The 23043-nt window shown below is 58.0% G+C and overlaps 1 protein-coding gene across 9 annotated transcripts in view; it reads left to right on the top strand.

Annotated features, from left to right (window-relative positions):
* LOC142037790 (cullin-9-like) overlaps positions 1-23043 on the top strand; it is a 34345-nt gene that overhangs the window by 870 nt on the left and 10432 nt on the right. For 2 of the 9 annotated variants that reach the window (XR_012652431.1, XM_075042331.1), the window contains exons 2-33: positions 119-180; positions 1375-1983; positions 2785-2939; positions 3309-3842; positions 9608-9746; positions 11567-11757; positions 12250-12625; positions 12851-13052; positions 13349-13556; positions 13661-13848; positions 13999-14216; positions 14322-14553; positions 15159-15264; positions 15527-15754; positions 15858-15948; positions 16033-16204; positions 16356-16461; positions 16817-16912; positions 16984-17159; positions 17484-17647; positions 17727-17912; positions 18114-18229; positions 18626-18808; positions 18993-19150; positions 19482-19692; positions 19790-19955; positions 20071-20216; positions 20357-20474; positions 20722-20924; positions 21005-21264; positions 21342-21705; positions 22025-22165. Coding sequence is in view for 8 of the 9 variants with exons in the window: in XM_075042331.1 (XP_074898432.1) it covers positions 1389-1983; positions 2785-2939; positions 3309-3842; positions 9608-9746; positions 11567-11757; positions 12250-12625; positions 12851-13052; positions 13349-13556; positions 13661-13848; positions 13999-14216; positions 14322-14553; positions 15159-15264; positions 15527-15754; positions 15858-15948; positions 16033-16204; positions 16356-16461; positions 16817-16912; positions 16984-17159; positions 17484-17647; positions 17727-17912; positions 18114-18229; positions 18626-18808; positions 18993-19150; positions 19482-19692; positions 19790-19955; positions 20071-20216; positions 20357-20474; positions 20722-20924; positions 21005-21264; positions 21342-21705; positions 22025-22165 (6429 nt within the window). In the remaining variant the exon portion in view is untranslated. The other 7 variants (XM_075042332.1, XM_075042334.1, XM_075042333.1 and 4 more) reach the window with 7 other exon arrangements.

The raw sequence follows: 23043 nt of genomic DNA, 5'->3' as shown, positions 1-23043 counted from the left end.
GTAGGTTTTTTTTGTGTGCTGTGCAAGCACAGTTAGGGAAAACAATTGTTTGGCTTATGGTGTGGCCTCTAAACACTGTTATAAAGCACAGGAGAGTAACTTGGTCCTTTTATTACAGAGAGACTGCAAGAAGATTCCCAGCTGGCTTGCCTGCAAACTCCAAGGAAGGCACAATTGAAGGTAGGTATGAATTTCTCAGGAGTTCAGGCTTCTCTCTGCACCTGGGAAGCATCTTTAATGTGCCTATCATGGTCTTTGGTCAGTATAGTCTTTGGTTGTACGTCAGTATATTCTTTGGTTGTACGTGGATTGACTATTTCCTATGTATGTTAGCTTCTTTTTTAAGAATGACTTGTGTTGCCATCAGCTGAACAGCACGTTGCTTCACTGATTCTCTTGCTAGGATGTGTAAGTGACAAGAGGGCCTGTTCATGTGTTTCCACTACCACCTGCTGGAGCACCTCTGAGAACCATCTTGTCAGAATCTGATCTGGCATCCTTTGTAGTAGTGAAGTCCAGCCGTTGTGTGTGGTACTGTCTACAGTTGGCCAGCTGATTGCTGGCACTCAGTCTTAGACTGCAAATTATTTCATGCTCCTCTCTGCATAGATGAAAAGAGAGAAGTGTCATGGTTGCTTCTTTGTAGTCCTAAGATATGCAGAACCATCAGGCAGCAGAGAGCAGCAATCTTTGCCTTTTGTTGAATTTGCCCATTGACTAAACGTTGTAAAGGCGAAGCGTATCTGAGACGAGGCCAAGGAGGAAATGCTGAGTGACTTTTAGACAGTGACCTGTTTTGATGTATAAGAACTTGATCTGCGAAAACACTGGTGATTTTCTTCAGGGCCTGGTGACTCAAGTTAGGTCCAGCTCCACAGTGAGAGAGCCTTGAGCTCTAGGTAAACTTGCAGTCTAAACAGATATAAATGGTAAATAACAAGAGGGAAGATAGAAGGGCAAAAGCAGCAACTTGCGCAGGGTTGTGTCACAACACGACAGTTGTTGGACAACTGTGGACAGTGGCAGGGATGAGAACAAGACCCAGGTCTCCTGTTGTTATTTGCTGTCTTATAAGAGGATTTGAATGGGCCCATTTTGCCTTGGGATTTTTGAGGAAAACTTCCTTCTGTGTGTGCCGGTAACGCTGGGAACAGGGTTTGTATATGAAACGCTGGCTTGTTTTCTTGGAGGGGGGATGTGAGCTTCTGCAAAACGGGGTTTTCTTCAGAGCTTTATCCTGCGTGCAGGATCACAAGATCAAAAGCTGAGCCTCAGCCGCTTCTACTGTCAAGCAACTGAGGTGCTTGCTCACGCTTTTCCTGGCACACAGCTCAGAAATAAAAGCTTGCCTCTGCTTCCCTTCTGTCTCTGCAGGCAAGTTTCCTGCCATGGTGAATGAGAGGCATAATGGCAACCTGCTTGTGCACCTGGGAGCCAAACTGCAGGCCTACCCGGAGGAGCTGCTCCGGCAGCGGCGAGGCCACGATGGCCAGCCCGAGTACCTGATCCAGTGGAGCATCATCAGCTTGGAAGAGAGAGCCGTGGAAGGCAGCAGTGCCTCCTCCGCAGAGACCAAGCCGGAGAACATCTCGATGTGGATGTCTGCAGAAGAGGTCTGTGCCAGCTGCCCGGCGCTGCTGGGCAAGAGGAAGCTGGAAGGGCAGTGGGTGAAAGAGGAGAAGGCAGCCAGCCCGTTCGCTGCAGATGTCCCGCTGGATGAAGCCTCGCTGCTGGAGATGAAGGCTGATGTCAGGAGCCTGACGCAGCGAGCTGGCCGTCAGATGGCCGAGACCGGGGCCCCGGAGTCCTCCATCCTCAACACCATCCACGTGCTGAGCGCGTACGCCAGCATTGGCTCGCTGGCGGGCGCCTTCAAGGAGACGGGAGCCCTCGACTTGCTGATGAAGATGCTGTGCCACAAGGAGAAGCAAATCCGCCGCAGTGCCGGCAAGATGCTGAGGGCCCTGGCTTCGCACGATGCAGGTGGGGGCTGCTGCTGCTCAGTGCAGCTGAGGAGGTGCTGCTGGGCAGCTGAGGGGTGCCAGTCCTTTTGTAGGCGTGGGATGCCTGGGAAGCAGTGTGTCTCGGGGCTTGTTGGCAAAAGGGGAAGGATCAGACTGGAGCTTCCAAGGGACTCCTCGGTCGTAGTTGTCTGGGGTGCTCTAATAATTAGGAGCTCTTTCCTCTGACAGCTTCCTGAGCTGGGATGCTGATTAACTGTTAGGAGGACTTATGCCAAGGGGCTTGGCAGAGTGTTGGGGTGTCTCTGCTGCATGCTTTCAGTCGGAAAGGCTCTGGCCTGTTCTTGGCAGGGAGCCTTTCCTTAGGCCCTGGTGGGTAGAGGCTGGTCCTTTCCCAGTCCTCTCATTTGAGAGGAGCTGCCGTGGCTCAGAAGTGCCCGATGAGGCTTGAGTGCGACTGGAAGGTTGCTAGTGGTGGTGTGTTGCACAAGAGATCTGGCTTTCCCTGTCCTAGTGCCTGAGCTCACGTGGCTCTCCAGTGGGGCAGATTCAGGTTAAAACTTAACTTCTTTCTCCCCTGGAATCCTGTTCTGGAGTCATTTATTTGGGGCTGCTGCTTTGGGGGAATCTCGCAGCTTTAGGGGTGGAAAAAACGCAGTGTCATTCAGTGGAGCAAAATGTTGCCAACCCAGATTAAAGGACGGAACGTGGTTCTGGGTGACAGTGAGCAGCAAAGCTGTTCCTTGCCTGCACGTCTGTATTGTGCAGGCAGGGTGGGATGAGGGTTATCTTTGTGGGGCCTGAAGGGTTTCTGTTGTTGCAGGGAGCCGGGCCTATGTCCTGCTGTCGCTGAGCCAGCAGGATGGCATTGAGCAGCACATGGACTTCGACAGTCGCTACACCTTGCTGGAGCTGTTTGCTGAGATGATGTCTTCTGAAGAGCACTGCATGTCCTTTGAGGGCATTCACCTTCCCCAGGTAGCGGCAGGTCCTGCCAGCCCTGGGCCTGTGGGTTTTAGGGGTCAGGAGGGCTGGGAGTGAGGGGGCCAGAGCTGGTGTCCTTGTTTAGGACAGGAGGGTAGTCGGTAGTGGGCAGCTGAGCAGGACTGGGCGTGGGGAGAGCTGGCACAGGATCTGGGCCTGGCTTGAGGCTGGGGGGTGGTGGAGGGGCACATGGAGAGCCTTGTCTCTGAGCAGGGAGATGAGGGTGGGCTGAGAGGTCTCTGCTGCTGCCTGCTGGTCTGGAGCTATCGTGGGAGCCTGACTCTGGATGAACTGGTGGCTCTGAGAGAGCCGGGGGCTGGAGGGGCTCTGCAGGCTCGATTCCGGCAGCCGTGCTTGTTGCAGATCCCCGGGAAGCTACTGTTCGTTCTGGTGAAGCGCTACCTGTGTGTCACTTCTCTGATGGACAAGCTCAGCAGTGGCGTGGAGCAGGGAGGGGAGCAGCAGGACTGCATTGTGCCGAGCCCGCTCGCTGAGGAGAGGAGCCGTGTGAAGCAGGAGTTTGAGTTCAGCATGGCTATGGCAAACCTCATCTTGGAGCTGGTGCACGTGATGGGCTGGGACCACGGCCACAAGCCAGAGCCGCTGCCCCAGCAGGAGCTGCGGCCTCGCACCACCCACTCCATCTTCCACCCCAAGACCCCAGCCCGCACTGCTGCCCAAATGCCTGTGCTCACTTCAAATCGTGATCCCCACAAAAAGCAGGGTCGTGCCTTCCTAACCCTGTCAGACTTCGCAGACCGCAGTGGCTATGTGGAGTACTTGCAGGCAAACCTGGTGCGCGGCATGAGGGTGCGCTTGCTGGAGGACTGTGGTGATGTTAGAGCTGGGGAGGAAGGCGAGTTTCTTCAGAGCACTAGTAGCATGCACACAGTGCAGGTAGGTCACTAGTGGAAGTAGTCTGGCTGGGATGGCAGAGGGGAGTGACAGGTGTGACTGATGATTTCCTAATGATGTCTTCATGTGCAGGAAATTTGACAAGAGGCATATCATAATTAGGACACTGTCTACATCTGTCCTGGCAAAGAAGTCATCTTTCAGAGCTGGAAGTGTGGGTCCTGAGGAAAGCTAGTCTGATTTAGTGTGGGTTGTCCTGCTAAGATTTCTTAGCCTTTAAAATGGGTGGCTCTATCCTGCCTCCCAGGAACAGTCCCTAGCCCTGGTTTGGTCTTGAGGGTGGTTTGGGAACAGGCTAGCTGGCGCAAATGAGTATCACAGCAAAAGCTGCTTGAAGGTCTTAAGCCTTAGTATGTGAGTGACAGTACTTACGGCATACTGTTGTTCTCACTGGGTTGGACACAGCCTACATAGCTGTTTCTTTTGATCTGCGACTGTATGCCGGGATCTGTTTCCCTTTAAAAATGCCCTTTGGGTGAGCTGACCTTAAATGATAGGTAGGGCTGTCTATTACCTGGCCTAAGAAGTTATCCTCAATGCACTCCAGGAGTCTCCTGGACTGTCTGCAGCTCGCCGTGCTACTTTTCCAGCAGATGTCAGGGTGATTGAAGTCCCCCAGGAGGATGAGACCCTGCGAACACAATCCCTCCTGTAGCTGGAGTAAGAAGGCTTTGTCATTAGGCTCCCCTTGATTGGGCAGCCTGTAAACCCCGACCACGAGGTTCCCTTTGTTGGCTTGATCTCTGATTCTTGGCCTAAGGCATTCAGCTCTTGCCACTCTCAGAACATTGTGCTAGTGTATGGGTCAGTGCTGGAGCAGCAGGGCTTGGACTCAAGCCTGGAGGTGGGAGAGCATTTGAGTGCTGTTCTGGCCTTTTTGTGGGCACAGGGAGCTGTTTGCTCTTGCTTAGACGTTTTTCTTGAGACTTTCTTCTCGGTCCTGAAGGCTGGGCACCTTCAGTGAGAGCTGAGACTTTGTTTTGACTATGCAGTGGGGAGCTGGTGGGCTTTGTGCGTCACTCTAATCTATGTATGGTTATTTCTGCAGGCTGTCTGCTGATCTTGTGCTTTGGCCATGCTTTTGAGCTTCCCAAACACTGCAGCTAGAGGCACAATTTCTGTTCTCTTAAACATCAAGCTTTAGCTGGCTGTCATCCATAGATAGAGGGCTGTCTCTGCTCATGTCCTCTGCTCAGTCCAGCATTGTGTTGGCTGCAAACAGGGCTATAATTCAGTTCATGAAATTGTTATTAAATTGAGATAGTAACCAGTACAATGAGAAACTGTAACCACTGCACACATGTTAGTGTGTGCAATTGTGGGTTTGGGGCTTTTTTTTGTTGTTTTGCTTTGTTTTCTCTCCCCCAGGTAATTTGCAAAAGTGCATATTTTGGTTTTGCAGATGATAAATAAGGAGTCTGAGGCCACTTGAGTTGGCCATAGCTGTACTTCAGGTGCCTCTTCAGCCTACGCTCAAAGGCTTTTACTTTTTTTTCCAGTTCTCTTCCCCATCCCACTGGGGGCGGGGGTGAGTGAGCGAATGGCTGTGTGGTGTTTAGCTGCCTGCTGGGTTAAACCACGAAGCTACTTCAAGCTGATTCCTGTGGCTTTAGATGGCCTGCAAATAGACTTAAGTGCTATGCCAGTGCAAAGCTCTGTGTTGCTGATATTCAAAAATCAATAGCTGAAAAGCCTCACTCTCGTATCTGTAGAAATGCATGACTTCCTAATGCTCTTTCCAAATCTGTCTTGCTGTAACTTAAAGTTCATTACCAACCTTTCCAGAGAGGAGGTGGAGAATTTGGCATTACCTTCTGCATGTTTGAAGACCATCTCCTTTAAATCTACTTTCAGCTTTTGTAAAGCATGAGATTCTCTAGCCTTCTTGGCCATTTTATTTTGTGTAATGCCATTATTTTAATTTATAGCCAAATAAAAATTAGCCAATTAAGAACACTGAACACTGACTTACTTCTTTTCTCCTATTGTGTCTCTTTGTTTTCTTCTGTACAGGGAAATCGTGTGAATATTCTTTTGTTTTCCTCAGCCAGTTGCAGACTGCTGCTTCCTTCTGATACTTGTCTGTGAGGACTGGTTTTAGGATGAATTTTTCCAGTCACCTTTCCATAACTTTAACTTACTCTAGTCCAGGCTCCTTAACTGCCTTCTAGTTTTGGAGCACTTCTTGCAGATGTAATTTAAACCAGTAGCTCAAAATACTCTAAAATATGCATGTGCAAGAAGGATGCTTTCAGCCTTATCTGCTTGTTTGGTGGTGGGTGTTACCAGGATGTGCTTGTATTAGGAGAGCATAACTGTTAGGACAGCATGTGCTGTGCAAATATGGCGTGCCCATCTTATTTGCACTTTTTCTAGTCCTATTGTCTTCCCTTCATACTCCTAAGTTCTTGGGTTCTGTTGGGCAGATTTCTTGCCCACAGTTCCTCTACTTAATCACTTTCTTCTCTGGTTTAATAATTTACCATTTGATGCCCTGTGCTTTACTGAAGTTGACAATTGAAATCAATCTTTTTTTTTTTTTTTTTAATCTAGAAAATCAGTTACTTCAGCAAAGAAAGCTAATGCATCAATTTGTCAGAATTGCAACTTGAAGCAGGTTTACCCATTAATTCAAATTTATTGTTTATCTTGAATGCTTTGAGTTGTTCTTTCCACTAAAATATGCTTTAAAGGTTTGCATACTCCTGAAGTCAAAGTGGTGAAGCTGTAGTGATGATTTAAGTAATTTTTTTTTTCCCCTCAAATTAGAGGCACTGGCTTTAGTGTTTGTCAGTCACATGGAAACACCACTGAATAACCTAAATCCTTCCCACTTTCCAACTGTGCTTCTGGCAGATTACTTGGCATGTGTTTCATCTCTCTCCTCCAAACTGAATTTCGCTTCTGTCTCAGTTGTGGCAACTTCCGGATTTGTATCCCTCTACCCGTTATCAGTCTGTTTTACTTTCTCTTGTGTTTCCTCCATATTCAAATAGAATACTCTTCTAGTTTTGGACCATGCATAGGTGATTTTTATTGCAGGCCCCCTCAACTGAATAACTGCTTTGCATCTTCTTTTTAAGTGGTTGATAACCCTTTTGTCTTTTATAACCCAGTCTGTAAAGATAAATTGCAAAGGAAATATGTTTCCTACTGATTATCTCTTTGTCCTTATGCTCCTTGATTTTTAAGATCTGTGTTTTTTTTAAATTTCTGTTTTCTATTTCTTATAAGCTTGTACTTGCTTTTACTCTTAATGTGACTGGGCACTTGGAAAGAGCACCAAGATCCTTTCATGTTTTTTGCCTGGTGCCTGCGTTATAAATTTCAGAGGGTTTTTTTACTCACTTTTGAGCTGAAGTGTACTGTTAACTTCCATTCCCTTTGTCGAGTTGACCCTTTAGGTTCCTTCTCCTGCCTATTTTTCTGTTTAACTAGGTTGAATAAACTTACAATTGCTCCATCCAGGCTTATTTTCAGTAACAGTCTTCTGTAAGGCTCATGCTACCGGCAAAACCAGGTCTAAATGGTAACAAATACTCAGTGAAGAAGACTGTTGGCTGTTATATTTGGAAGTACCTAATTTCTGCTGCTGTTAGTGTTCCTTGCCCTCCAGTCTGTCTAGGAAGTTGGGAATGTACCTGCAGTCTTTGGGGGTGTTAATTTTTACCCTGCTCTTTGTGTTCATATCTAGGTATGTGTCTGTAGCGGTTCCCCAGAGGTATGTGAGAAACTTGTGAATCAAACCATTCAGTGAGTGGCATCTCAAAATCATCTTTGTAATGACATGTCTTGATCATCCTTGCTTTTCAGGGCCTTTGCCATCAGTCTCTCTTTGAAGGGAAACTTGATTTTTATGTGTGTTCCTCTTTCTTATCTTGTGTATCACGCTTTGTATTGACAGTTTATCTGCTGGTGACTAGTGAGTTCAAGCTACAAGCACTGCTTCTCCCTGGTGTTTGTTAAAATTTTGATCCTTTCCTTTTTGGATTAGTTCTGCTTTTGCAGCTTATCCTGTGTTGTGGTTTAACCCCAGCCAGCAACTAAGCACCACACAGCCACTCGCTCCCCTCCCCTCTGCTGCGGTGGGATGGAGGAGAGAATCAGAAGGGTAAAAGGGAGAAAGCTCCTGGGTTGAGATAAAGTCAGTTTAATAGGTAAAGCAAAAGCCACGTGTGCAAGCAAAGCAAAACAAGGAATTCATTTACCACTTCCCATGGGCAGGCAGGTGTTCAGCCATCTCCAGGAAAGCAGGGCTCCATCACACGTAATGGTAACTTGGGAAGACAAACGCCATCACTCCAAACATCCCCACTTCCTTCTTCTTCCCCCAGCTTGCTTTATATGCTGAGCGTGACATTCCGTGGTCTGGAATATCCCTTGGATCAGTTGGGCTCAGCTGTCCCGGTTGTGTCCCCTCCCAAGTTCTTGTGCCCCTCCAGCCTCCTCGCTGGTGGGATGGGGTGAGGAGCAGAAAAGGCCTTGGCTCTGTGTAAGCACTGCTCAGCAGTAAAGAAAACATCTCTGCATTATCAGCACTGTTTTCAGCACAAATCCAAAACATAGCCCCATACTAGCTGCTGTGAAGAAAATTAACTCTATCCCAGCCAAAACCAGCACATCCTGCCTGAGGCTTGCTGTCGGCCTTCTGTGTGCAAAACACAAATTCATGTGCATTTTTGATTGGGGCCAGTCCATCATGAGTCTGTCTCCTGCCTCCTCTCATGTTTCTTTTGTTGCTCTGTTTTCTGTTGCTTTCTTTGCCTCCCCAAAGAAAAGGTTTCACTGGTGTGTCTGGTCCTTCAGTCATACCTTTCCATGACTCCTCTGAGAGGATACATAACTAGTTTAGGTCAGGGATTCATTGAAGACTAATTGGTGTTGTGCATAGAGTTTAACTCAATTTCCTTCCATATAGTGCTTTCTTAAAGTCTCTCAGCATCTTATCTCTTCAGCTCTCCAGTGCAATGGAGTCCTAGTGGCACTGGTGTAACTCCAGAAGAGCTCAGTGAATCAGGCAACCTGTGTATTTTTCTGCTGGTTTTTTTTAAGGTATTGACCTGTTGTACTTGCTGTTGCTGGGTCCTCCTTCTGTTCAGAAGGTTAAATGTAAAACTACGGCATGGGAAGCCATAAAAAAAATCCTTTTGGTTTTGAGAGGCAACTTGGACAAAGCACGGGAAACAATTGCCTTCTTTGAGACATGCTTGTCAAGAGCCCAAAACCTGTCTGAGAGGGTTGGTGAGTGACCAAGGTGTAAAAGTATAACCAACAGAAGATAAAGTCAGAGTAGGAAAAATAGTTTTCTTTACATTTGCATTCACCAAGTGGTTTGTGCCTCAAGACCCTTTATATACAGCCCCTCTGCCTTGAGGTAGTGTTGGTTACACTCTTCCTTTGTATGCTTTTCCCAAGGCAGCTGCTGCTGGGCGCTTTTGGAATGGGCATGCTTAACTAGATGTGCTTCTGTCACTGCTGCTGTGCTAGACGAGATCTGTAGTGGTTGCAGGCAAAGTCGGTGTTTTTTTTTAAATAAAGATCCAGGTGTAACCAGGGGAACAAGTTAATAAGGAAGGTATGCTTAAAAATTAGACAATGTCTGTGTTTGAAATCTGTTTATGAATTAGGTGGTCTTCTACTTGAACAGTGCTTGCTATCTCCATGCGTTTGGGAAATGGGAGAACAAATGTAGCATGAGGATTGAATGAGTGAGCAAATCTGATCATCTAGATCTGTTTCACCCACAGGTTTTATGGCAGTCAACAGGTCAGACCTACTGGATGCATTGGCATACGTTGGAGATTATTGGCTTTGGAGACCAGTGGGAAGATCTTGCTGCTCAGGAAAAAGAATATAGTCTGATAGAGAGCTTTAATCTAGACACAGGTGAGATTATGTGCTGCATGTGTGTGGCTGTATCATCTCTTTCTGATTCTGCTGTGGTATGTTTTTGAGTGGTGAACTTTATATGCCTAAGCATATAGCAACTAGCAGGTTGGATTTAGAAAGCATCATGAGCTTTTAGTTTGTGTGACCATGTAGAGCTGGTTAAGTAATTACATGGCTTGTGGTTGCGTGGAGTATTTTTGAATCCTAGACTTCTGTCATGATATAATAGAAGTCATGATATAAAAAGCACAAAATTTTATTTTAAACTGTGACTGTCAAAAATATGTGTTCGAATTAACTGAACAAACTGCCAAAATAAGAACACAGAATGTCTCTGAGATGAAGCTGCTTTAGGGACCCTCAGATCCCCTTAAATAAGTGATGTGGATTTCTAAAAGCATTAACATGCCAACAATTTATTTAACTTCACACCACTCAGTTTTGGGCAAGGTGAGCATTAAATGCAGTTTTCATAAGACATCTGCAGAGTCTCCTAGAATCCTTTGACATTGGTCTTGTACTGGGAGAAGATAAAAGGGAAAATCCAGACTTCAGATACCCCTTCCTCGTTCAGCATCTGACATGACTCTGGCCAGGGAAACCTGTTAAAGTAACTCTTTTATCACACCAGCAATCTTGTAGGACATCTTTTGGATAGAGTGATTTGGATTTAACTGCTGCAAGAGACAGAATATACATGAGATCAGCAGCTAATCATCCACTCTAAAAAAATATTCTTATTGCCAGTTGAAAAGATGGTTTCTTTAATGGCTTCTACATCTTTTAACTAAAGACTTAACCACACATCAGTTTGAAGTGGTTAAGTTAAAACAAACTTGGTTAGACTTTGGCTTTATGTCTTGGTCTTTCTGGTTTTGATAGAAGCATGGGTTCTATTTCACTTCTGTGTAAAACTCTTACCAGTCATCATATCCCACACAGAAACTGAATTGAAAAAGTAGATGCTTTCTGCTTTGGATCTTGACAGTTGGATAAATTAGCTCATATTGACTGACTGTTGGTAATCAGCTGTGTATGTAGTTGCTCTTAGCACGCTTGAGTCTCTCGGAGTGAGTTTGGCCCTTTTCTGTTGAGTCTTGAGGTGGTGAATATCTCCCACCTTGCAGTTGCAGAGAAAGCTGCAAGTTGTTGCTTAGCAGATATCAGCAAGTGTTGATTCAGCTCTTATTTTTAAATTACCTAAGGAATATCGAACCTACATAACATTCTATCTCCTTCTCTTCATTTTGGATGCATTAGCTAAAAGGAGCATGATAACTATGCGGTCTTGTTTTGCTTTTGCCTATGAGTATTTGCCCTGTTACCCAGCAGGAGGCATTTGGAAAAGAGAGAAGCTTTTGGCAGTAGTAACTTCTTGTCCGTTGACTCCTCCAGCATCTTGGGCTAGCTTGTTTCCCTTTCTGCAGCTGCACGCTGGCACTGTGGATTCTGCTGGTGCCGGGTGTCCGAGTGCGTTGCCCTGGGATGTCCAGGCACCGTGGGAACAGGTTGGGGGAGCAGTGAGCTAGAGTTGCCCACTTTAAGCGTGTGCTTTTTCTGTTCTACAGCCCAAGGAGGTTCAAGTGAAGATGGTAATCCCCACCTCTGCAGCTTCTGGGGTCTCCTCCCAGCACATTCCCCCTTTCTCGCTGCCCTCCTGTCACCTCCCTTTCCCACAGCAGGCTGTGGGACGGTGGGGACCTCTTCTGCCCAGACGGTCCGCACGAGCTCTTTCCCTGGGGAATGTGGGGTGTGCAGCAGAGGATGGGGGACTTGGCAGAGCTGACGGTGCCCTTCCTTGCTCTGCTCTCCTGCAGTTGCGCAGCCGTTTTTCTGCAAGCCCTTTGGGGGCCTGTACTCTCTGCCTTACCTGGGGGAGCAGCCGGCCAAGGCTGCAGAGGCCCTGAGCCGTGCCGAGTGGTGGGAGCTGCTCTTCTTCGTGAAGAAGCTGGAAGTGCAGGAGCAGAAAGAGATCATCTCTCTCATCCAGCAGGACCAGGGAGAGCAGGTAAGGTCCAGAGCCTGCAGCGGGGAACTGGGAGGGAGGGAGCGAGGGAGAACGATAGGGAAGGGACTGCGGAGGAGGAGATGGCGTGAGCTGTGCAGGGATGGCCTGAACGGGGCAGAACTGGGACTGGAAGGGGAGGGTGAGTCGGGGATGGCGAGAGCGTGGGGAGCTGGGCGCAGCAAAGGGGTGAGGAGAGATGAGAGGAAACACAGTCTCCCGTGACCCTGGAAGGGTGACTGCGTCCGGCGAGGTTTGGGTAGGCGAGGCAAGCCCACGGGGTGATTCTGCCGGTTGCGGTTGGGTGGTGAGTGCCGGTGGGAGGTCTGGGCTGGTGGTAGTTGGGCTGGGGACAGCCAGGGGAGGGTGGCACTGGGACATGGCCCCGGGGCCCTCCGGCAGTGCAGCCTTTCTGTCCATCGTGGCGCTGGCCGTCACAAGGGGCGTGGGGTCTGTGGTGAGTCCGTGAGGGTTAACGTGACCCCGTCTGTCCAGCTGTCGGAGGTGGATGAAGAAGCCCTGATCCAGCTGTCAGTACCTGCAGAGCTGGCCCAGAAGATGCTGCGGGTCTTGGAGCAGCGGTGCCAGGGCAGCGCTCAGTGTGACCTGCGCGGCTCCCACGTCTACGCCAAATACTTCCTCGGCCGGGGGGCCGAGCAGGATGGCGGGGGTGGCCCCGCGGTGTCCTCGGAGGGTGCCGGCTGCAGGAGCGCTGGCCCTGAAGCCACGGCGGCGAAGGAAGACCTTTCCGCAGCCACAGTGCCGCCCCAAGCCCCGGCTGCGGCGGCCAAGTCGGATTCCCAGCTGTTCAGCGAGCTCCTGGAGAGGGAAGGGCTGTTGTTCCCCGAGGTGACGGAGGAGCAGATCAAAGGTAATCGCCTGCTACGCGCTGGGGTGCACGCACGGTGCCGGAGGCGGCACCGTTGCCTCGTCGGAGGAAGGCTCTGGGCAGGGCACGGGCTGCCGGGTGCCCAGAGGTTGCCTGGGGCAGGAGGTCCTGTGGGTGCTGGTGGGTCTGTGGGCGCGTGGCACCCCGGGAGTTGCTGGGGGTGTTACTGCTGCCCTAACGCCTGTGTCCCCGTCTCCCTCCCGCCAGCGTTGGGCAGCTGCGAGGGGGCGAGCGAGAGGGGCTCGCTGGCCAAGATCGCAGCCGTGGTGGACGTGGTCCAGAGCAGCAGCTCGGAGGTGGGGCTGCGCTTAGCCGGGCTCAAGCACATCGTGAAGATCCTGGAGGAGGAGCCCGAGCCCGAGCAGCAAGTCGGCAGAGCCCAGGGCGGGCTGGGGACCAGGAGCGTTGGGTGAGCCGTGGGGTGCCGCACAGCCCTCCTTGCTGGCTGGGGAGGGCTGTGTCGGCAGGGTGGGGGACAGCACTGGAGGTGGCAGCGGAAGCGCGACGGCCGGTGCGTCCCTGCGTGTGCCGGGCAAGAAGAGAGGTGGATCTCGTGTGCCTTTGTCCCAGGCCGGCTCGTTCCTGGGGCTGACCCAGTGCGGTAGAGGCACGTGGGCAGGGAGCAGGCGGCTGGCCGGGCCCGGGGTGCCGGCGTGCCGGCGGCAGCGCCAGGAGGCTCCTCCCGAGGTGTCCTTTCCCGCGCAGGGAGAAGCTGGCGAAGGTGGCGGCGGAGCTGCTGAGCGCCGAGGCGGCAGAGAAGGCCCTGGTGGCGGTGACGCTGCGGCTGCTGGCCGCGCTGATGGCGAAGTACGACTGGCGCGTGCCGTTCGCCACGGAGGGCGGCGTGCGGGCCGTGCTGGCCTGCATGCGGCAGCACGCCGCCTCTGCCCTGGTGCAGCAGGCCGGCCTGGCGGTGAGCGCGGCAGAGGGGACGCGGCGGGCGGGCGGGCAGGGCGCCGGCTCGCCCGGGTGCGGCGGAGACGCCCGCTGCCCTCCTGACCGCCGCTGACCGTGCAGGCCCTGAAGGTGTTGGTGGGAGCCGCGGCCGGTGAGCCGGGAGGTGCCGGTGGGAAGCCCCTGAACCACGCCGACGCGCAGATGATGCGGGAGATCTTTGCCAGCATCGGCTCTGCCTGCAGCGAGGGCTCGTCCGGCCTGCTGAGTGCCATCCCTGCTGCCGTCAGCACCCTGCAGAGGGTCCCAGGGTAGGGGCAGAGCGAGGGCAGCGGCTGGGGGCGAGGGGACGCCCTCTGCCCCGGGGCAGGGGGGCGAGCAAGGCGGGCCGGTGGCTTGCGGGCGCAGGGCAGGCTCCGTGCTCGGGGCAGGAAGGCGCCCGCATTGCTCTGTCCCTTCAGGGGCTCCTCAGGCGTGCGGAACGGCTTGCTGGTGGTGAACATGCTGATGGACGGCCACCGGGGCCTGGCGGAGCAGCTGGCGAGCTGCGATCTCCCCAGGGTGCTGCAGAGCTGCTGGCGGGACGGGCAGAGCGCCGGCTGCCCTCACGCGATGCTGGCCCTCGGCGCCATCAACCGCCTCGCGGAGCACCGGCTGCCCCCGGGCCCGGAGACGGCAGGTAGCGTGCCGCCCGCCGTGCCGCGGGCCCCCGGGTCCGGCCGGGGCAGAGCACCCCGGGGGCCGACGTCTCTCGAGCGGGACCCGCGCGTCCTTGTCGCGGCAGGCAGAGAGGCCCCGCTGGACCTGAGGGGCGTGCGGACGCTGCTGGGCGGCCTGGGGGACGGCGTCTTGTCCAAGGAGGTGGTGGTGGCGCTGGAGCGGCAGCTCTGCGGCGAAGGCCCCGTCCCCTCCGGCGAGGCGGCCCGGCTGCTGCGGGACCCCAGATGCTTCAGGCTGCTGCTGCGCGGCTTCGAGCTGCTGGGGGCGGAGAAGGGCGTGAGCCTGAGCGTCCTCAGGTGGGTCCGGGGGGACGCGGCGGGCTCTGGGTCCTCCGCAGCAGGCGCGCGAGCGCTGGCGGCGATGCTGGGGGGACGCGGCGCGTGTCTGTGGGTCCCGGGGGGGCTGTCCTCCTTCGGCAGGGGCACCCCGGCACGCAGGCGGGTGCCGATCGGGGCGTCCTGGGGCGCAGGGGCAGGCGGGGGCAGAGCGGCACGTGCCTGGGTGCCGGTGGGGTGTCCCGGGTGCCTGGGGAGCCTTGGCTCCCGGTCCCTGGGGGTGTCCCGGCTCCTGGGGAGCCTTGGCTCCCGGTCCCTGGGGGTGTCCTGGGTCCTGGGGAGCCTTGGCTCCCGGTCCCTGGGGGTGTCCCGGGTGCCTGGGGAGCCTTGGCTCCCGGTCCCTGGGGGTGTCCCGGCTCCTGGGGAGCCTTGGCTCCCGGTCCCTGGGGGTGTCCCGGGTCCTGGGGAGCCTTGGCTCCCGGTCCCTGGGGGTGTCCCGGGTCCTGGGGAGCCTTGGCTCCCGGCCCCTGGGGGTGCCGGCATTGCAGGTGGGGCAGAGAAGCAGGGCTGCCTCTGGCACGGCAGCCAGCGTGCCCCGGCCTGAGTGGGTCCCCTCCGTCACTCAGGATCCTGAACAAGTTCCTGGACGGTTACCAAGAGGACGTGCTGCCCTGGCACGAGTGCGTGGAGCCCTGTTTGTCCTCCCTGAGCGCCCACAGCAGCGACCGGGAGGTGAGGGGGCCCCGGGACTCCTGGCAGGCAGGGGCGGCTTTGCCGGCCGTGCCACACGTCGGCCGGGCTGGGAGAGGCGGGGAGCGGCCGTCCCGGCCGCGTGCCGCTGGCTGGCGTGCCCGGTGCCGCAGCCGGCTGGGCTCTCGTGGGCGCTGCCGCGGCGGCGTCGGGGCGGAGGGGATGGAGCCCCGCGGCACCCCGCTGCCGGGGCCCGGCGGGTTCCCGGCGCCGGCCCGGCCGCTCACCGCCGCCTGCTCCGCAGGTGGTGCAGGAGGTGGTCGGCTTCCTGCACCGGCTGGCCACCGCCAGCAAGGACTGCGCGGTGGTGATGTGCCGCGTGGGCACCCGCGAGGCTCTGTCCAAAGCCCTGGACAAGCACGGCACGGCCCCGGCGCTGGCGCCGGCCCTGCTCGACCTGGTGATCGACTGCGAGAAGTACGCCAGCCTCTACAAGAAGCTGACGACCAGCATCTTGGCCGGCTGCATCCAGGTGGGTCCCCGGCACCGTGGGGCGGCCCTCTGCCTGCCGCAGCCCCGCGGCGGGCGAGGGGAGGGGGCCGCCGGTGCGAGCCTCGCCCCGTCTGGTCCCGTAGCTGGTCCTGGGGCAGATTGAGGAGCACCGCCGGAGCCACCGGCCCATCGGCATCCCCTTCTTTGACGTCTTTCTGCGCAACCTGTGCCGAGGTGAGCGCGGGGAGCGGGAGCCGGCCCCCCGTGCCCGACACGTGCTGGCCTGACGGCCGGAGGCTCCCCGTGCTCTCCCCGCAGGCTCCAGCGTGGAGGTGAAGGAGGACAAGTGTTGGGAGAAGGTGCAGGTCTCCTCCAACCCCCACCGGGCCAGCAAGCTCACCGACAGGAACCCCAAGACCTACTGGGAGTCGAACGGCAGCACCGGCTCCCACTTCATCACCGTCCACATGCAGTGCGGCGTGGTGGTCAGGTGGGGCTGGGCCGGGAGGGCCGGGGGCTCTCGAGGCCAGGAGAGGGCTTTGGGGTCCGCACGAGCCCCGTCCCGGGGGTCGCCGGACGCGGGCAGCGGCGCGTGGGGCTGGCGGGGACGGCGGGGCAGCTCCGTGTTTGCTGTGCCGCAGGGAGATGAGCATGCTGGTGGCCAGCGAGGACTCCAGCTACATGCCGGCCCGCGTCGTGGTGCTGGGGGGAGACAGCCCGGCCACCGTCAGGACGGAGCTCAACGCGGTGAGTCTCGCGGGGGCCGCTCGGGCCGCGGGGCCCCACGGGAGCGGCGGGCCGGTCCTCGCTGTGCCCCGTGAAGGTCTCGCCCCGGCGCGGGGCCCTGGGGGGTGTCCCGCGGGGCGGTGGGGATGGCAGGAGCGGTGCTGCGGCAGCCTCCTGGCCGTAGGCTTGGGCACGGGCAGCCCGGCAGCAGCCCGGTCGGCAGCGGGCTGGCGTGCCGGGGCTGCGAGGCAGCAGCAGGGCCCCGTGGCTGGCGGGGGGGACGGAGGCCGTGGCTTTAAAGGGGGGTGGCCGGGGGGCACGCAGGGTGGCCGGCGCTCGCTGCCTGGCGCGCTGAGGGCTCGGCATCCGCCTGCAGGTGACCGTCCTGCCCTCGGACAGCAGAGTGATCCTGCTGGAGAACATGACCCGCTTCTGGCCCGTCATCCAGATCCGGGTGAAGCGGTGCCAGCAGGTAGGGGGTAGGGGGGCCGGGCCGGGGAGGCGTCGGGGGCCTGAGGAGCTGAGGGTCGCGCTCTCCCGCAGGGCGGCATCGACACGCGCGTGCGTGGCATCGAGGTGCTGGGTCCCAAGCCGACTTTCTGGCCCATCTTCAAGGAGCAGCTGTGCCGGCGGACGTTCCTCTCCTGCACTGCTCGGGCTCACGCCTGGTGCCAGGAGATCTGCCGCGACCGGGGGCGGCTGCTGCAGCTCTTCAGCAGGTGGGTTGTCTCCTGCCCGCGCCATCGCGTCCCCAGGGCCTGCGGGGACGGTGCTGGCAGCCCGTGAGGGTGACTGCGGGGCCGGGAGAGGAGCACCTTGGTGTCCCGCAGGGCTGGGGCCACTTCGGGGTCCCGCAGGTTTAAGCTGGGCACGTGGGTGCAGCTCGCCCCCCAAGAGCGGCGGCCCGCAGGGGCAGGCGCAGGCACGATCTCGCGGCTGCAGGCGCTGCGCAGCCCCCCGTTTTGGCGGTGGCCGTCGTGCCGGGCGAGGGGCAGAGCGGGGAGCGACAGCCGCCCTCTGCTTTCCCGGGGGGATCCCCCCAGCCGTCGGCAGGTGCCCGGTCACTGTTGCAGGCTGAACCGGGCGCTGCGGCACGAGCAGGGCTTCGCCGACCGCTTCCTTCCCGACGACGAGGCGGCCCGCGCCTTGGGCAGGACGTGCTGGGAGGCCCTGGTGACCCCCTTGGTGCAGAGCATCACCAGCCCAGGTACCCCGCGCTCTCCCGGGCCCGTCGGCGCCGAGCCCCGGGCTGCGGCACCCCGCTCTGAGCCCGCTTGGCCTCGCAGACCCGTGCGGCGTCAGCCCCCTGGCCTGGCTGCTGAGCGAGTACCTGGAGAGCGTGGAGCCGCCCGGCTGCGCCGCGAGCCGCGGTGCCGTCTTTGGTTCCCGCGTGCGGCGCCTGACCCAGCTCCTGGTGCACGTGGACCCCGGCGGCGGCGGCGGCCTGGAGCCGGAGGAGGCGAGGGCAGCCGGTGAGCGAGGGTCTGCCCTCCCGTGGGGCTGGGCGAGGGGTGGTCCTGAGCGCCAGGCTGTGGCCGCGGGGAGCCCTGTGGCACGGGAGGCTCCCGGGCTCGCGGTCGTGCCTTCCCGGCATCTCCTCTGCCCTGCGCTCCCGGGGAGAGGGGGAGGCTGCTGGCGGTCAGCGTGCCGAGCCCGGGGTTGTCCCTCGGCAGGCGGGAAGGAGGGGAAGAACAAGGAGGTGCCGGCCAGGGCCGCGAAGGCGGCGGTGGAGAAGTCGAGTAGTCTGCGGGACATCTCGCAGTGCTGGCGTGGCGTGGTGCAGCAGCAGGTAGAGCTTGGGGGGCCGGAGAGGGCGCGTGGGACCCCGCACCGGGTGGGCATAGTGGGGAGCGGGGCTGTTCCTGGCCTCGGTGGGGCCCGGAGGGGTGTGGGGGCAGCCCCGCTGCGCTCTCCCCCCTGGCAGGGCTTGTGCTGTAGGCCAGGAGATGGGTACGGTGTCAGGCCACTTATTTTCTGCTGGGCAGTTGCTGCGGTGCTGTCTGGCTCCCCGCAGCCCCTGCCCACCCCTCGCCGCAAGCTCTCGGTCGCCCGCGGCTGCGCCGGGGCCTCGGGTCGTCCCCCGGGCGGTCAGCGTCGGCGGAGCGAGGCTGGGGCCGCGGACCTTCCCGCGGGCGACGGGCACGTCCCGCTGCGGCGCTCAGCCCTGTCGCGCCGCATCCCGCAGGTGCAGCGGTTCCTGGAGGCGGCGGGGCAGGCGCCGGACCTCGTGGAGCGATACTGCGGGCTGTACCAGCGCCTGCGCGGCGCCACGGAGGAGCTCTTCGGGCAGCAGGCCGCCTTCGTGCTGGCCCTGGGCCAGGGCTTCGCGGGGGCTTTGCTGCAGCTCTCCTTCCTTACCACCCTGCACGTGAGTCGAGGGAGCGCGGCGCCGGGGCCGGCGCGCTCCTGCCCGGACCCGGCGCCTGGGCGCCCTCGGCCCCTGCCCGAGAGCCCCGGGGTTTGCCGGGTGCTCCCCCCGGGGCCGTTCCCCCAGCCTGGCCCTGCGGCCGCCCGGCGAGCCCCCTCCGCAGCCAGCCCCGTCCCTTCCGCAGGTGAGCGAGCAGTTCGCCCGCTACCTTGACGTGCAGATCCAGGAGCTCCACGGGGCTGCGGGCAGCGCGGGGCCGCTGCGGCGGCTGCAGCGGATCCTGGAGCCCTTCGTCGTCTTCAGCGGCCTGGAGCTCGCCCACACCTTCGAGCACTTCTACCGGTGAGGGGCCAGGGGCCGCCGCGTCTCCACGGGACCAGAGGGTCCGGCGTGGCGGCGCCGAGGCCGCGGCTGAGCCCGGGCTGGCGCGGCAGCGTTGCTCCCGCTTTGCTTTTCCCGGCTCCGGCGCACGGAGGAAAGGCTGCGAGGGCCAACGGGCGCTGCCGGGCTGCGGAGGCGCGTTCCCCGCTGGCGACGGGGAGGGGAGACGGGTGCTGCCGGCCCGTGCGCCTCGGGGCGAGGCCAGAGCCGGGGCCGTCTCCATCTCCTGCCGGCCGGCCGATGGGCACGGGGCTCGGGCCGGCCCCTGACCCGACGCCGGTGGCTGTGGCAGGCACTACCTGGGGGACCGGCTCCTGGCGCAAGGGCCGTCGTGGCTGGAAGGAGCCATCGTGGAGCAGATCGGGCTGTGCTTCCCCAGCCGCTTCCCCCAAGAGATGCTGAGCAACTTGGCCGAGTCGGAGGAGCTCCAGCAGCAGTTCTACCTCTTCCAGCTGCAGGAGCGGGACAAGCGGCTGCTGGAGCTGGACGCGGACCCGGACGAGGTGAGCGCGCTGGTGGGGCGGGAGGCTGGGGGCTGCCCGCCTTCCTCACGGGGATCCGGGGGCCTCTTCTGAGCCGCCCTCGTGTCCACGTGCCCAGGCACCGGGGACGGCCTCGGTGGCGGACGGGCCGGAGGTGAAGGTGCTAGCCCTGTCCCCGCGCTGCTGGCCCGTTTCCCCGTTCTGCTACATGGATGAACCCGGGAGGTTTTTCCCGGCGGCGCTGAGCTCCCCGCTGGACGAGTTCGCCGACTTCTGCCGGCGGAGTGAGTGTCGCGGCGGCGGGCGCGGGTCTCGCCGGGGCCCGGGTCCTCCGCGGGAGCGCTGGGAGCGCCCGGCAGAGCTGGCCCCCGGCCCTCGCGCTGACGCCGTCTCTGGCAGGCCAGAGCCAGCTGGGCTGGGAGTGCACGAAGCCCTGGCGGTTGCAGTGGACGTGGCTGGGCCACGCCGAGCTGCGGTTTGGAGACTGCGTCCTCCACGTGTCCACGCTGCAGATGTACGTCCTGCTGCGCTTCAACAGCGCCGAGGTAGGAGCCGGGGCCGCGGCGGATGCTGGAGCGTGGCGGGGCCGCGTCCTCCCTTCCGCCGGGGTCTCCGGCGGTCTTTGGGGCCGGACCTGCGGCCGGCGGGTCTCGGCTGGCCGTTCCCCTCCCGCGCTCTCCTGCAGGAGGTGGCCGTGGAGGCCCTGCTGCAGGCTACGGGGCTCCCCGCTGACCTGGTGCACCACGCGCTGACGCCGCTGACCCACGGCGAGGGCGTCCTGGTGCGGAGCTGCGCGCCGGGAGGTGAGCGTGGGGCCGGGGCGCCCTGGGGGGGTGCTGGGGTAGGGGAGGCGAGTCTGTCTGCCGGCGCGCGGGTCGGCGTTGGGTGGCTGGGTGTCGGGTCTGCGCGTGGGGCTGGGGACCGGGGCCAGGGGTTGCGTGTGCGGCTGTCGCTTGGGGGGGCCGGGGCTGGGTCCGACAGCCCCGCGGGGGTCCTGGGGCTCCTTCAGGGCCCATCTCGGGGCTCGTCTGACCCCGGGTCGGGTGCTAGCTCCAGGTGCGCTGCGGCTGAACCAGGCGGCCCTGGCCCGTGCCTCTGGCCGCCACCTGAGGCTGCTGCCCCGGCAGAGGTACCTGCGGGCAGAGAGGGCTGACGTCAGCGCCCTGGAAAGGAAGAGGAACGTCCTCTGCTGCCTCATCACCCGCATCCTCAAGGTGGAGAAGCAGCTCCACCTTGACAACCTGGTGTTTAGGGTATGGAGGGCTCGGGGGGCGGAGAGGGGCCGCCCGGGTGCTGCGCCGCACTGCAGCGTGGGGCTCCCTTGCTGCCGTAGGTGATCGATGCCTGCCAGAAGGGCGAGCTGGGGCCGGGGCTGCGATTCCTGAGCTTCTGCTGCCACAGCGTGGACGTGCTGTCCTGTGTCCTGCACCTGCTGAACCAGGGCTATCTCCGGCGCCAGGAGGAGAGGCCTCATGTCTTGGAATACATCTCTGCTGAACCCACAACACCTCTTGGGGGCCAGGCACAGGTGGTTTTCCAGAGCAGGCCACCAGAGGCATCTCCGGATGAGGACAGCATAGACTGCCTGTATGGGTAGGGATGCACGTCACCAGGTGTGGAGGGGTGTGCATCTCTGCCCTGTATGGTCATGACACATTTTTCCGTGTCAGGTTGAATCCTGGCATAGACAGGTCGGAGGATTTTCTCATGGCAATGCTGCAGGTGCCAATGGGGCACACGCTTAGTCCAGAGGAGGCAAAGCTGCTCATGAACCAGACAGTACAGCAGGTCCAGGATACTCTGAGCATCCCGGATGATGTTGCTCGGCACCTCCTCATGCACTGCAGGTGGAATGTGGATTTCCTGATCCAGTGCTATGTGGAGAACCGTGAGACCTTGCTCATCTCCTCCGGGCTGCAAGTGCAGGATGCCCAGCCTCCCCCAAGCCCAGGAACCCACTGCCCGGTCTGTATGAACCAGCTGTGTCCCACTGAGAAGCCACCAACCCTCTGTTGCCTGCACTACTGCTGCAAGGTAAAGGTCCTTGGGGTCTTTGGCTCCTGTAACTTGGTAGGGAATTGCTGCTGCCTAGTTGAAGCAGCTGTTCTTTGTCTGAAGATGTTATCAGGTGATTTTCACAGAACTCATACATTCTCTTTTCTCAGCTCCCTTTTTTGTTGTGATCCTTCAGCTCCTGATTAGTCTGTTCCCACTTTTGTGTTTTTGAGTACTTATCCACAGTTCGTGGTGGTTTCATGCACTCGCTGCTGGGTGGGGTGGGCTTCCAGGGTTATATATGGCCCAGGTGGTGCAGCTCCTGTTTAGCTCTGATGTCTCCTCTCTGCCTTCGCAGCCCTGTTGGAGTGAGTATCTCACGACTCGCATTGAACAGAACATGGTTGTCAACTGCACCTGTCCCATATCTGAGTGCCGTGCACAGCCAACTACAGCCTTCATTTGTTCCATCGTTTCATCCGAGGAGATTATAGCCAAGGTGAAGTAGGGGAGGTGGTTACTGCGTGTCCAAGCTCTGTTTCATTTTGGTCAGCACTAGCGGATAATCTTCCTGCTGCTTTTCCCTTTCCCATTCCTAAGACTGGCAGTGTGATAATTGAGGCAGACTAGACTTCTGCTCAGTGGTGTGTCTGTTGTCTCTGATCGTGGTCAATACCAGCTATTCAGGAAAGCATAACATCAACAAAAGAGCACAGTGGTATTTTCTCTAAACATGTCAGCAGCAAACAACATTTCAGGTGCATCTTCAGTTGAGGACCAGGTGAGAGCTGTGGTAGCAGCTCATGACAAGTATGCTCTGCTGGTATGCTGGAAGCAAATGTAAAATCTAGGACAAATGAAGAGAAAACATTTGAGCAATTTCATTTTTTCACTGCATCAATGACCCCAACATCCTTTCTCTTCCATCAGTCTCTGGCTTTGAGCACCTCAGGTTTTTGTGAAGGTGATAGAAGTTACCACATCAGACTTAATCTTCATTCTAAGTCTGTGTGGGTCTACAGACATCTCTAAACCAGCCTTCCTGAGCTCTGCTCACCTTAGTCCTCAGTCAGCAGGGGGCAGCAGGAGCTGCTTGTTTTGAGGCAGGAGCTACTTTTTCTCCCTATTCTTTCAGTTTTTAGTTATTACTTAGAGCTGAATGCCCTCCCCACCTAACGGCAGAGCTGTGGCTGTCACATAACAGACTCTTTTTGTTAATTGCTGGACAGAACAGGCGTCTCATCTGTTTTTCCACTTCTCTGTTGTGTTTGACAGGTCTCCACCAGCAATTGCTTCTCCAAAAATATTCTTTCTCCTCTTCCAGTTCGTTACTGTCATTACGATCCTGTGTGAACAGTCATAAGGAGAAATGAACAG

Source organism: Buteo buteo, chromosome 12, assembly GCF_964188355.1.
Source record: "Buteo buteo chromosome 12, bButBut1.hap1.1, whole genome shotgun sequence".
Lineage (NCBI taxonomy): Eukaryota > Metazoa > Chordata > Aves > Accipitriformes > Accipitridae > Buteo > Buteo buteo.
Note: the sequence above shows the minus strand (reverse complement) of the source record. Positions and strands in the feature narration are given on the sequence as shown.